Source organism: Sebastes umbrosus, chromosome 8, assembly GCF_015220745.1.
Source record: "Sebastes umbrosus isolate fSebUmb1 chromosome 8, fSebUmb1.pri, whole genome shotgun sequence".
NCBI classification, from domain to species: Eukaryota; Metazoa; Chordata; class Actinopteri; order Perciformes; family Sebastidae; genus Sebastes; species Sebastes umbrosus.
Genome location: NC_051276.1, coordinates 26,039,549 through 26,053,916, shown reverse-complemented (window position 1 = coordinate 26,053,916; position 14,368 = coordinate 26,039,549). Strand labels below are relative to the sequence as shown.

The 14,368-nt window shown below is 35.9% G+C and overlaps 2 protein-coding genes and 2 long non-coding RNA genes across 4 annotated transcripts; all 4 read right to left on the bottom strand.

Annotated features, from left to right (window-relative positions):
• Positions 1–785: 785 nt before the first annotated feature.
• LOC119492622 lies at positions 786–2,446 on the bottom strand. The gene is made up of 2 exons (XR_005207818.1): positions 2,322–2,446; positions 786–995 (listed from the first exon to the last, which is right to left on the bottom strand). It is a non-coding gene; the product is annotated as an uncharacterized LOC119492622 (long non-coding RNA).
• Positions 2,447–4,763: 2,317 nt separating this feature from the next.
• On the bottom strand, positions 4,764–6,619 carry LOC119492621 (nuclear factor 7, brain-like). Its single transcript, XM_037777193.1, has one exon. It carries the CDS (start codon positions 6,475–6,477, stop codon positions 5,056–5,058), a length of 1,422 nt encoding a protein of 473 aa, XP_037633121.1. The 5' UTR covers positions 6,478–6,619; the 3' UTR covers positions 4,764–5,055.
• A 1,511-nt stretch (positions 6,620–8,130) lies between these two features.
• On the bottom strand, positions 8,131–9,960 carry LOC119492623. Its single transcript, XR_005207819.1, has 2 exons — positions 9,579–9,960; positions 8,131–8,340 (listed from the first exon to the last, which is right to left on the bottom strand). It is a non-coding gene; the product is annotated as an uncharacterized LOC119492623 (long non-coding RNA).
• Positions 9,961–11,566: 1,606 nt separating this feature from the next.
• On the bottom strand, positions 11,567–13,295 carry LOC119492619 (zinc-binding protein A33-like). The gene has a single exon (XM_037777191.1). It carries the CDS (start codon positions 13,137–13,139, stop codon positions 11,694–11,696), a length of 1,446 nt encoding a protein of 481 aa, XP_037633119.1. The 5' UTR covers positions 13,140–13,295; the 3' UTR covers positions 11,567–11,693.
• Positions 13,296–14,368: the final 1,073 nt, after the last annotated feature.

Here is a 14,368-nt window from a genome sequence, read left to right as displayed (position 1 = left end):
TTTTGATGATGATGGTACAGCAGCACAAAATAAATGCTGGCCTCTTAAGAGCTGAAAAGACTCATGTCTGAGATATAATTCAATCTGAATCATGTGTTTGAGATGATTTCACTCATTTGGTGCCTGATGAAGCAACAACAACATCAAGAGACACAGCAGTGATGCATTTCTTAGATACTCTGGACATACAGTATGTTGAAGAATACGCATTAAAAGAAAAATCTATCAGAAACTACTAAGAGGAGCTACTATTGATCAACCTGTGCAGCAAACAACAATATGCATGTAAATCAGTAACAGAAATAAAATGTTCAGTGTTCAAAATGAGCAACAAAACGTGGACTTTGTCTCCATCTTGTGGTGTTAACAGGAAGTAAAATGTGTCCATGCAATCACATGTTGTGTACATACTGTACATTCAGTAATGTTGATGACATTATGCACATGTGAGCATGTTGTCCCTAAAAACTTCATTCAGTAGGTTACAGAATTAATCAAATGTAAAAGTGAAATCATTTCTTAAACAATGTTGTCTTCTTGGAAATGCTTATCCATCTCTACAGCCTTCATACACTGTGTTAGCATTATACAGTCCTGCTGACTGACTCAACTGGTTTAAAGAAACACATCTTTATAGTGAACATCTTAATGCTCCTTAAGGTCAGTTTAGACAGCCATCACTACATCTCTGTGTATACAACCCTCAGTGCTCCCTCTCTTCAGTGAGGCTGTCTAGAACAGACTGGAGTATCAACACACTGTTACGACTTCAACTAACAAAGCTGATCAACAACTGACATGATTCTGCTTGTTTGTTTGTTTTTATATGAGATTATAATGATGCAGTGAAGTTGTAGGAGGGTAAAGTTGAACCATCTTTTAAATGTGATTTCTGACTGTTTCTAATGTTGACAACACACACAGTGAGGTACAGACCAGTGTGAGAATCAAAACAACTCCATCTAAATTAAACAAGTTGCACAATTCATTTATTCCTCACATGTTTTCAGCTATTTAGCCGTCATCAGGCTGCTACGAGGTTGTTTCTACAGTTGGTTAATTAGTTATGTGACTTTACAGAAGCAACTAGAGCGGTGCAGGGATGATGAATTAATGTAGGCCAACCTGGAAGTCAGAATCACAAAGCCAATGGGATTTTTACATTGTCAAACTTTCTGCTTTCCATCAGCAAGTGCTCCTCTACTGGAAGTTAATTTACAAACATAACTTTACCCCACATAACACACCTGTGTGGAACAATAGACACATTTTGTGGAGTAAAAAAATCAGTGTGCATAGAGGATTGGAAATCCAAAGGGATTTGGGCTGTAGCCCATTTCATGGATGACAGTGGAAACTTGTGACAGCATGAAGAGTTTTGTGAGAAGTTCTCAATCCAATGTACCGTTAAGAACCATAATAGAAAGATAAAAGCCGTACCAGCTTCCCTTAGATCAGGGGTCAGCAAGCTTTACTATCAAAAGAGCCATTTTTAGGAAAAAAAAAAATAAATCTGTCTGGAGCCGCAAAACCTTTGAGCATTGTGATGAAGGTAACACAGTTTATAGTCTAAGTATATAGCATATAAGTCTAATGCAGTGAGGGCCAAAGTGCAAATGTACTACGGAGTATTAGGGCCACATTGAGGGGAAAAAAAATCAGAGATTTCCAGAATAAAGTCATAATATTACGAGAAAAAAAGTCGTAATATTACGAGAATTGAGTCATAACTTTACGAGAAAAAAAGTCGTAATATTATGAGAATAAAGTCAGAACTTTATGAGAATAAAATAAAATAACACGTAAAATTACTACTTTATAATATTATGATTTTATTCTCATAATATTACTTTTTTTTCTCGTAAACTTCTGACTTTATTCTCACATTACAACTTTGTTTCTCGTAAACGTATGACTTTATTTTCATAATATTACAACTTTATTCTCGTAATATTATGACTTTATTCTCAAAATCTCAGATTTATTTTTTTTCCTCAATGTGGCCCTAATACTCTGTCGTACCGTCGTACATTAGACCTACAACAATGATACATAAAAATGAAAATGTAAACGAAAAACAGTTATTCATTTCGATTTTTAAAAATCCAGGGAGCCACTGGAGAGGAGCTAAAGAGCCTCAAGTGGCTCCGGAGCCGCAGGTTGCTGACCCCTGCCTTAGATCAATGGTGATAGAAGACATCTTGTATTCAAATATCTCCCCTAGTCTAAGACAGCTCTGTGTAGAAGGAATTGATTTGTGTGACAGCAAGATTACCAACAAAGTTATTAGTAATATTCTGTTAAGAGAATACTTCACTAACCCAGTCAGGAGAAATTATGTTTTCAAGGAATTTGAAGCTGAAGAGTTTAAGATAATACGGAGAAGATATATTTCATTCCCTCTCCCTCCTAAGGTGAAAGAGGTGAACTTCAAATTCCTGAATGAAATTTACCCAACGAACAAATTCTTGAGACTGAGGTTTAACTTTGATGTGAATAACTGTGTAGTTTGTGAAAGTGAAATTGAAAGTTTGGAACATGTGTTTTTTTTTTGTGAATCAGTGAAGTTTTTCTGGAATGACATGCAGAGCTGGCTACAATCCAAGAGGACTGAGCTGTCACCATTCAGAGAGAAAACGGTCAAATTTGGTATCTTTGCTGCGAATCTGAATTTGGATTTTGTTATCAATATTTCACTTTTATTAACCCTCCTGTTGTCCTCGGGTCAAATTTGACCCGTTTTCAAACTTCATTATATGATAAATATGGATTTCTTTAATCTAATTACCCAAAAATAACATGGATGGTTGCCTACTCAAAACAATATTCTGACTAAAAGTTTACCTATACCAGTATGTGATAATACGACAACATTATGTTCCTCTGATAATAACTTTAGTCAAAATAATTCACAACATCTGGTTGTTATTTTATACTAAAAACATTTGGTATAATTTCACGGAAATTAGGTTTATTAACCTTAATTTCCCCCCAAAAAGTGTAAAACTTAATAATTAGGAATGAAGTTGGCCAAAAAGGTGTAACACAGAATTGGGTGATAGTTTATACTGTATGCTTTATAAAAAGTCAAACCAGACCAGGTTCATTTTGACCCGGGAAGACAAAAGTTGCATGGTCGACGGACGGGAAGAAACAGGAGGGTTAAGTACATTTTTATACATTAATGCAGATAACTCAACACTAAACCCTGTCTGACCAGTATGAAGAATGAGTTAAAACTGCTCAGTAAATCTATGTCCATTATGACTGGCTAAAAAAGCTGTTAAATTATTCTCTTTGTTTGATATGTACAAATTCATTTGAGATGAGCACTGTTTCTTTTAATTTATGATATATACTTTATATACATATATATATATAAGTATATATATATATATGTATATATTTTTTCTTTTTTTCTTCATTTATTATCTTTTATTTCTTGTTCCTTGACCAGTTTTACTTTTTTTTATTCTATTTGAATGCTGTTTCTATATATATATATATATATATATATATATATATGTTGAGATTCAAAACTAAAACAACTCATCAGAAGATCCCAAAAATATAAAAAACTTAAACTAATGACTGAAACATCTATATAATGTTGTTTGACTCAAACAAGATGCTGATAACCAGAATAATTAACAGCTTTTATCTTTACGAGATAAAAGCTCGACACAAGATGTTGTTGTGTTTCAAACACATGGGCCAGACTTGGCCATCGAACAGGCTGGGGGGGTCTGGCACAGTGTAGTTCTTAGAGCACTAGGAAAGTTACAAGATGTACATTTTATAAAGATATATTGGATTTAAATTTTATATAAAAAAAAACATGAAACTAAATTGTACTGCTGATATTTCCTTTATTTTGATCACAAACTGGACATTGTCATTTATCATTCATATTATTGATCATGTATACACTACAAAAAATATCATATACAGTTTGAAGAAGCGCTGTAAGAATTAAAGACTGAATCAAAGCATGTTTATATTTTTATGACCCACACTGTTGACTTGATTTTGGCATTGTGTATATTTTTTGTATATATTTACACCATATTGTCATAGACTTTATATTTACATTTTTTATATTTACACTTTTCTCACTTTTTGTTGCAACTGCTGCACAGCAATTTCCCTCAGGATGAATAAAGTTTTATCTTATCTTAAAATAAAACACCATTAAAACAAGAGATCCAAAACTAAAATAACTCATCAGAAGATCCTAGAAAATATAAAAAACTACAACTAATGATTGAAACTACTATATAATGTTGTTTGACTCAAAACAAGATGCTGATAACCAGAATAATTAACAGCTTTTATCTTTAAAGTTTCTCTCCTGATGATGTGATGCAGATTTTGTGACCACATTTTCTTGTGGATTAATCTTAGTTACCGTCTTCAACACATTTTTGCTAAACAACGAATCCTTAATTTCTCAAGGTATTGCCAAAAATGAATTTCAGATATAAAAAATAATTGGGTTCATGTTTTTACAGTGGGTTGCATGAAAACAATAAAATAATGTTAATTAATTTTGGATTGGAATTCATTTTACTACTTTGTCTATTTGTGTCTGCAGATTTCTCCTAAATTCACTCAAAATCAGAATTAGATAATGACTCATTTGCATATTTAAACATACAATTTCAGAAAACTTTTCATGCAAAAAACAATTGTCTTAATGTCAGTAATCAACTGGTGAAGTTTCATGGTGATATCTATTAGTTAAATATTTGACCCTATTCACCTGTAGAGTCTCCCCTTAAAGAATCACACAGCTGAAACAAAGTGTTTGGTATAGTGGATACAGTAGATGTTATATTGTGGTCTGATTAAACACAAGATGATGATAACCAGGTTAATAAGTAAACTGATTTGGAGCAGTATGAAAGTTTAAGACCTGATGATGTAATGCAGTTTAAGTATTGAGTAAATATTATTTCTGTTATAACTGTTGATTGTCTTGATTATTTCAATGAGATCTAGACAGACAGTGAAGTCAGATTAAAGTCTGAACTAACACCAACGTGTCTGAACATCTCAGAGAATCTCAGTTTGACTGATTTTGATATCAGAAGTTTTAGCATCACCAGCCGGTCCAATAGCGAAATACGGGAAGAGTTTCTCAGTGAAAGTGTCTCTGTAAGTGTAGATGTGAGTCACGTCTTCAGGGTCGTAGAAGGACACCTCCCCCCTGTCATAGTCCAGCTGGACTCTGATCCTCTGGAGACTCTTCTTCACTCTGACTTTCTTACCAACAACATCAATGTATTTTCCACTGCGATGAGCTAAACACCAGATTCCATCTTCTGGTGTGTCATATCTCTTCTCCTTCCTGTCAGCTGACTCTTTAGCCAAACCTACATTCCAGTCAGGAAGGTCTCCCACCTCCATCTCCCAGCTGTGTTTCCCTGAGCTGAAGCCCTCAGAGCCCAGAACAGTGGCATAATTAGTGTTTCTCTCTGGATTGTCAGGAAGCTGCTGGATTGTGTCTCCACGTCTCACACTGGTCAGATCATCAGACTGATAGAGCCAGCGGCTTGCAGTGTTTGGGTCCAGAATGACAGGACTGAAGTGGACCTTGTCCTTCATCTTCTCCCAGACTCTGAAGGACAGGTTGCCCAGGTGTTTGGCCACATCTATCAGCGCTCCTGAGACCAGCTGTGGATCTGACAGTGAGCACTGGACTCTGGCTCTGGTCTGAGTGGCTTTATAACTGCTGAGGAAGGGCACGTTGTGTTTCTGCAGGTCTTCTTCAACAGCAGAGATACTGTCTGACAGAGAGGAGATGTGCTCCTGAATCATCTTCATCTCTCTGCTGATAGTCTTCCCCTTCTGCTCCTCTTCCTCCCTCAGAGCTGCCAGTCTGGACTCCTCTTCCTCTTTCAGGAACTGGTGGAGCTTGTTGAACTCTGCTCTGATCTGCCTCTCTGTGGACAACAGCTGCTTCTTGGAGTGTTGAATCACTTCATTGTATTTTTCCTCCACTTCTTCATATTTGTCCCTCTTGTCCTGTAGAGACTCTAAGTCAGATGTCAGCTGGTCCTTCAGGTCACTGACTGCTTGTTCTACAGGAACCACCTTGTGACTCTGGTGGAGAGAAAACTCACAGACAGGACACACAGCTCTCTCTTCATCCTTACAGAACAGTTTAGGCTCTTCTTGATGTTTACTACACACCACCTCCACCTTCTTCTCTTCTTTTTCTGTCTCAGATGATCCAGCTTTCTGTCTCTCAGCAAACGAGTCAGACAGTTCCTTCAGTTCAAAGTTCACCAAGGAACCGTCTTTAGAGGATTTTCTTTTACAAATGGGACAGTTTTTGTTTTTAGCTTGTTCCCAGAATTTCTTCAGGCAGCTTGAACAGAAGCTGTGGTTGCAGCTCAGAGACACAGGATCTCTGAAAGTCTCTGAACACACATGGCAGTTCAGGAAACTTTCAAGAAGATCTTTGTCAGCCATTTGTCTTGGTATCTAAATTGTCTTTCAAAAGCAAGACTCACCGAGTTACTGTCCCGTCTCTTGATTGCTTCAAATAATCCAAACGTGTGTTTTCCAGCAGAGATCTCACACCCTGTGATGGCGTCTCAGCTCTGATCAACAATGTCAAAGTCTACTTTCATTTACACTCACCTGTCACAAGGTGAATTATTATCAGGAAATGATGCCATGTCATTATGTCACCAGCAGATGGTGTCAGGATGTCATTCAGAGTTGAACACTTTCCTCTTGATTAAGAACAAAACAATTTTTTAAAAATCTATAATCAATTTTCATAGACAAAAAACAATAAAATGCAAAATATGTATAAATAATTGTGACTTCTCCTGTTTTGTTTCACTAAATAAATAATAGAAATATTCATAAAAACGCACAAAAACAAGGAGAGGATTGTAATGTTTTAGTCTAACGAGGACTGAACATTTCAACAGGCTGACTGACACTAAACCAGTTGCATGACTTTGTTAGTTTCATCCAGTTGGACTAAATATATAGCACTCTCTAAATCTGCATTTATACAAATTAAACTTGTTATTTATCTTTCATTTAATTTGCTTATTCTCCTATTCATCACAAGTCAAAGTGGTCAAATGTCTGTGCAATTTATTTTGAGAGTATTTTCCAAAAACATGAGAGAAAACTCACTAAAATGACTGTTGTTTTCCACATTGTGTCACAGTAAATGTACAAATAATAATCATGATATAGAATCTACATAAAGTTTCTCAACCTGACTGTATTTGTTTTACTTTCTGGCACATTTTCTCTCTCATTCATTCATTCATTCATTCATTCATTCATTCATTCATTCATTCATTCATTCATGAGTTTTGATGATGATGGTACAGCAGCACAAAATAAATGCTGGCCTCTTAAGAGCTGAAAAGACTCATGTCTGAGATATAATTCAATCTGAATCATGTGTTTGAGATGATTTCACTCATTTGGTGCCTGATGAAGCAACAACAACATCAAGAGACACAGCAGTGATGCATTTCTTAGATACTCTGGACATACAGTGTGTTGAAGAATACGCATTAAAAGAAAAATCTATCAGAAACTACTAAGAGGAGCTACTATTGATCAACCTGTGCAGCAAACAACAATATGCATGTAAATAAGTAACAGAAATAAAATGTTCAGTGTTCAAAATGAGCAACAAAACGTGGACTTTGTCTCCATCTTGTGGTGTTTTACAGAAAGTAAAATGTGTCCATGCAATCACATGTTGTATACATACTGTACATTCAGTAATGTTGATGACATTATGCACATGTGAGCATGTTGTCCCTGAAAACTGCATTCAGTAGATTACAGAATTAATCAAATGTAAAAGTGAAATCATTTCTTAAACAATGTTGTCTTCTTGGAAATGCTTATCCATCTCTACAGCCTTCATACACTGTGTTAGCATTATACAGTCCTGCTGACTGACTCAACTGGTTTAAAGAAACACATCTTTATAGTGAACATCTTAATGCTCCTTAAGGTCAGTTTAGACAGCCATCACTACATCTCTGTGTATACAACCCTCAGTGCTCCCTCTCTTCAGTGAGGCTGTCTAGAACAGACTGGAGTATCAACACACTGTTATGACTTCAACTAACAAAGCTGATCAACAACTGACATGATTCTGCTTGTTTGTTTGTTTTTATATGAGATTATAATGATGCAGTGAAGTTGTAGGAGGGTAAAGTTGAACCATCTTTTAAATGTGATTTCTGACTGTTTCTAATGTTGACAACACACACAGTGAGGTACAGACCAGTGTGAGAATCAAAACAACTCCATCTAAATTAAACAAGTTGCACAATTCATTTATTCCTCACATGTTTTCAGCTATTTAGCCGTCATCAGGCTGCTATGAGGTTGTTTCTACAATCAGTTAATTAGTCATGTGACTTTACAGAAGCAAATAGAGCGGTGCAGGGATGATGAATTAATGTAGGCCAACCTGGAAGTCAGAATCACAAAGCCAATGGGATTTTTACATTGTCAAACTTTCTGCTTTCCATCAGCAAGTGCTCCTCTATTGGAAGTTAATTTACAAACATAACTTCACACCACATAACACACCTGTGTGGAACAATAGACACATTTTGTGGAGTAAAATATCAGTGTACATAGAGGTTTGGAAATCCAAAGGGATTTGGGCTGTAGCCCATTTCATGGATGACAGTGGAAACTTGTGACAGCATGATGAGTTTTGTGAGAAGTTCTCAATCCAATGTACCGTTAAGAACTATAATAGAAAGATAAAAGCCGTACCAGCTTCCCTTAGATCAGGGGTCAGCAAGCTTTACTATCAAAAGAGCCATTTTAGGCAAAGAAAAAAATAAATCTGTCTGGAGCTGCAAAACATTTGAGCATTGTGATGAAGGTAACACAGTTTATAGTCTGAGTATATAGTATATCAGTCTAATGCAGTGAGGGCCAAAGTGCAAATGTACTATAGAGTATTAGGGCCACATTGAGGGGAAATAAATCAGAGATTTCCAGAATAAAGTCATAATATTACAAGACAAAGTCATAACTTTATGCGAAAAAAAGAAAATAACACGTAAAATTATTACTTTATAATATTAAGATTTTATTCTCATAATATTACGACTTTATTTTCTTGTAAACTTCTGACTTTATTCTCATATTGCAACTTTTTTTCTCGTAAACGTATGACTTTATTCTAGTAATATTATGACTTCATTCTCGAAATCTCAGATTTATTTCTTTTCCTCAATGTGGCCCTAATACTCTGTCGTACCGTCGTACATTAGACCTATAACAATGATACATAAAAATGAAAATGTAAACAAAAAACAGTTATTCATTTCCATTTTTAAAAATCCACAGGGACCCACTGGAGAGGAGCTAAAGAGCCTCAAGTGGCTCCGGAGCTGCAGGTTGCTGACCCCTGCCTTAGATCAATGGTGATAGAAGACATCTTGTATTCAAATATCTCCCCTAGTCTAAGACAGCTCTGTGTAGAAGGAATTGATTTGTGTGACAGCAAGATTACCAACAAAGTTATTAGTAATATTCCTTTAAGAGAATACTTCACTAACCCAGTCAGGAGAAATTATGTTTTCAAGGAATTTGAAGCTGAAGAGTTTAAGATAATACGGAGAAGATATATTTCATTCCCTCTCCCTCATAAGGTGAAAGAGGTGAACTTCAAAATCCTGAATGAGATTTACCCAACGAACGAATTCTTGAGACTGAGGTTTAACTTTGATGTGAATAACTGTGTAGTTTGTGAAAGTGAAATTGAAAGTTTGGAACATGTGTTTTTTTTTTATTGTGAATCAGTGAAGCTTTTCTGGAATGACATGCAGAGCTGGCTACAATCCAAGAGGACTGAGCTGTCACCATTCAGAGAGAAAACGGTCAAATTTGGTATCTTTGCTGTGAATCCGAATTTGGATTTTGTTATCAATATTTCACTATTATTAACCCTCCTGTTGTCCTCGGGTCAAATTTGACCCGTTTTCAAACTTCATTATATCATAAATATGGATTTCTTTAATCTAATTACCTAAAAATAACATGGAAAAACATGGATGGTTGCCTACTCAAAACAATATTCTGACTAAAAGTTTACATATACCAGTATGTGATAATACATCAACATTATGTTCCTCTGATAATAACTTTAGTCAAAATAATTCACAATATCTGGTTGTTTTTTTATACTAAAAAATTTGGTATAATTTCACGGAAATTAGGTTTATTAACCTTAATTTCCCCCAAAAAAGCGTAAAACTTAATAATTAGGAATGAAGTTGGCCAAAAAGGTGTAACACAGAATTGGGTGATAGTTTATACTGTATGCTTTATAAAAAGTCAAACCAGACCGGGTTCATTTTGACCCGGGAAGACAAAAGTTGCATGGTCGACGGACGGGAAGAAACAGGAGGGTTAAGTACATTTTTATACATTAATGCAGATAACTCAACACTAAACCCTGTCTGACCAGTATGAAGAATGAGTTAAAACTGCTCAGTAAATCTGTTAAACTATTCTCTTTATTTGATATGTACAAATTAATTTGAGATGAGCACTGTTTGTTTTAATTTATGATATATACTATATATATATATATATATATATATATATATATATGTTGAGATTCAAAACTAAAACAACTCATCAGAAGATCCCAAAAATATCAAAAACTTAAACTAATGATTGAAACTACTATATAATGCTGTTTGACTCAAAACAAGATTCTGATAACCAGAATAATGAACAGCGACACAAGATGTTGTTGTGTTTCAAACACATGGGCCAGACGTGGCCATCGAACAGGCTGGGGGGTCTGGCACAGTGTAGTTCCTAGAGCACTAGGAAAGTTACAAGATGTACATTTTATAAAGATATATTGGATTTAAATTTTATATAAAAAAAAACATGAAACTAAATTGTAGTGCTGATATTTCCTTTATTTTGATCACAAACTGGACATTGTCATTCATCATTCATATTATTGATCATGTATACACTACAAAAAATATCATATACAGTTTGAAGAAGCGCTGTAAGAATTAAAGACTGAATCAAAGCATGTTTATATTTTTATGATCCACACTGTTAACCTGATTCTGACATTGTATATATTTTTGTATATATTTACACCATATTGTCATAGACTTTATATTTACATTTTTTATGTTTACACTTTTCTCACTTTTTTTTTAAACTACTGCACAGCAATTTCCCTCAGGATGAATAAAGTTTTATCTTATCTTAAAATAAAACATCATTAAAACAAGAGATCCAAAACTAAAACAACTCATCAGAAGATCTTAAAAAATATAAAAAACTACAACTAATGATTGAAACTACTATATAATGTTGTTTGACTCAAAACAAGATGCTGATAACCAGAATAATTAACATCTTTAATCTATAAAGTTTGTCTCCTGATGATGTGATACAGTTTTTGTATCCACATTTTCTTGTGGATTAATCTTAGTTACCGTCTTCAACACATTTTTGGTAAACAACAAATTCTTAATTTCTCATGGTATTTCCGAAAAATGAATTTCAGATATAAGAAATTACTTCTGTGTTCATATTTTTAAAATGGGTTACATTAAACAATAAAGGAAGATGAAAACAGTTTTGCATAATTCATTTGGGACAGTAGAGACAGGACAGAGAAACAGTTTCTGTCTGAACTAACACCAACGTATCTGAACATCACAGAGAATCTCAGTTTGACAGATTTTGATATCAGCAGTTTTAGCATCACCAGCCAGTCCAATAAAGAACCATGGGAAGAGTTTCTCAGTGAAAGTGTCTCTGTAAGTGTAGATGTGAGTCATGTCTTCAGGGTCGTAGAAGGACACCTCCCCCCTGTCATAGTCCAGCTGGACTCTGATCCTCTGGAGACTCTTCTTCACTCCGACTGTCTCACCAAGATCATTAGTGTATTTTCCACTGTCATGAACTAAACACCAGATTCCATCTTCTGGTGAAACTCCTGCGTTCTCCTTCCTGTCAGCTGACTCTTTAGCCAAACCTAAAAACCAGACAGGATGGTCTCCCACCTCCACCTCCCAGCTGTGTTTCCCTGAGCTGAAGCCCTCAGAGCCCAGAACAGTGAGATACTTAGTGAGTCTCTCTGGATTGTCAGGAAGCTGCTGCCTTGTGTCTCCACATCTCACACTGGTCAGATCATCAGACAGATAGAGAATGGGGTTTGCAGTGTTTGGGTCCAGAATGACAGGACTGAAGTGGACCTTGTCCTTCATCTTCTCCCAGACTCTGAAGGACAGGTTGCCCAGGTGTTTGGCCACATCTATCAGCGCTCCTGAGACCAGCTGTGGATCTGACAGTGAGCACTGGACTCTGGCTCTGGTCTGAGTGGCTTTATAACTGCTGAGGAAGGGCACGTTGTGTTTCTGCAGGTCTTCTTCAACAGCAGAGATACTGTCTGACAGAGAGGAGATGTGCACCTGAATCATCTTCATCTCTCTGCTGATAGTCTTCCCCTTCTGCTCCTCTTCCTCCCTCAGAGCTGCCAGTCTGGACTCCTCTTCCTCTTTCAGGAACTGGTGGAGCTTGTTGAACTCTGCTCTGATCTGCCTCTCTGTGGACAACAGCTGCTTCTTGGAGTGTTGAATCACTTCATTGTATGTTTTCTCCACTTGTTTGTGTTTGTCCCTCTTGTCCTGTAGAGACTTTAAGTCAGATTTCAGCTGGTCCTTCAGGTCACTGACTGCTTGTTCTACAGGAACCACCTTGTGACTCTGGTGGAGAGAAAAGTCACAGACAGGACACACAGCTCTCTCTTCATCCTCACAGAACAGTTTAGTCTCTTCTGGATGTTTACTACACACCACCTCCACCTTCTTCTCTTCTTTTTCTGTTTCAGATGATCCAGTTTTCTGTCTCTCAGCAAACGAGTCAGACAGTTCCTTCAGTGCAAAGTTCACTGCTGGGTCATCCGTTGAGGACTTTGTTTTACAAATGGGACAGTTTTTGTTTTCAGCTTGTTCCCAGAATTTCTTCAGGCAGCTTGAACAGAAGCTGTGGTTGCAGCTCAGAGACACAGGATCTCTGAAAGTCTCTGAACACACATGGCAGTTCAGGAAACGTTCAAAAAGAGCTCTCTCAGCCATTTGTCTTGGTATCTAAATTGTCTTTCAAAAGCAAGACTCACCGAGTTACTGTCCCGTCTCTTGATTGCTTCAAATAATCCAAACGTGTGTTTTCCAGCAGAGATCTCACACCCTGTGATGGCGTCTCAGCTCTGCTCAACAATGTCAAAATCTACTTTCATTTACACTCACCTCTGTCACAGGGTGAATTATTATCAGGAAATGCTGCCATGTCATTATGTCACCAGCAGATGGTGTCAGGATGTCATTCAGAGTTGAACACTTTCCTCTTGATTAAGAACAAAACAATTTTTTAAAAATCTATAATCAATTTTCATAGACAAAAAACAATAAAATGCAAAATATGTATAAATAATTGTGACTTCTCCTGTTTTGTTTCACTAAATAAATAATAGAAATATTCATAAAAACGCACAAAAACAAGGAGAGGATTGTAATGTTTTAGTCTAACGAGGACTGAACATTTCAACAGGCTGACTGACACTAAACCAGTTGCATGACTTTGTTAGTTTCATCCAGTTGGACTAAATATATAGCACTCTCTAAATCTGCATTTATACAAATTAAACTTGTTATTTATCTTTCATTTAATTTGCTTATTCTCCGATTCATCACAAGTCAAAGTGGTCAAATGTCTGTGCAATTTATTTTGAGAGTATTTTCCAAAAAGAGAAAACTCACTAAAATGACTGTTGTTTTTCACATTGTGTCACAGTAAATGTACAAATAATAATCATGATATAGAATCTACATAAAGTCTCTCAACCTGACTGTATTTGTTTTACTTTCTGGCACATTTTCTCTCTCATTCATTCATTCATTCATTCATTCAGCACAAAATAAAAGCTGGTCTCTTAAGAGCTGGAAAGACTCATGTCTGAGATATAATTCAATCTGAATCATGTGTTTGAGATGATTTAACTCATTTGGTGCCTGATGAAGCAACAACAACATCAAGAGACACAGCAGTGATGCATTTCTTAGATACTCTGGACATACAGTGTGTTGAAGAATACGCATTAAAAGAAAAATCTATCAGAAACTACTAAGAGGAGCTACTATTGATCAACCTGTGCAGCAAACAACAATATGCATGTAAATAAGTAACAGAAATAAAATGTTCAGTGTTCAAAATGAGCAACAAAACGTGGACTTTGTCTCCATCTTGTGGTGTTAACAGAAAGTAAAATGTGTCCATGCAATCACATGTTGTATACATACTGTACATT

Coding starts and splice junctions, on each gene's coding strand:
- LOC119492621 (XM_037777193.1), bottom strand. CDS start 6,477: ATGGCTGACAAAGATCTTCTTGAAAGTTTCCTGAACTGCCATGTGTGT.
- LOC119492619 (XM_037777191.1), bottom strand. CDS start 13,139: ATGGCTGAGAGAGCTCTTTTTGAACGTTTCCTGAACTGCCATGTGTGT.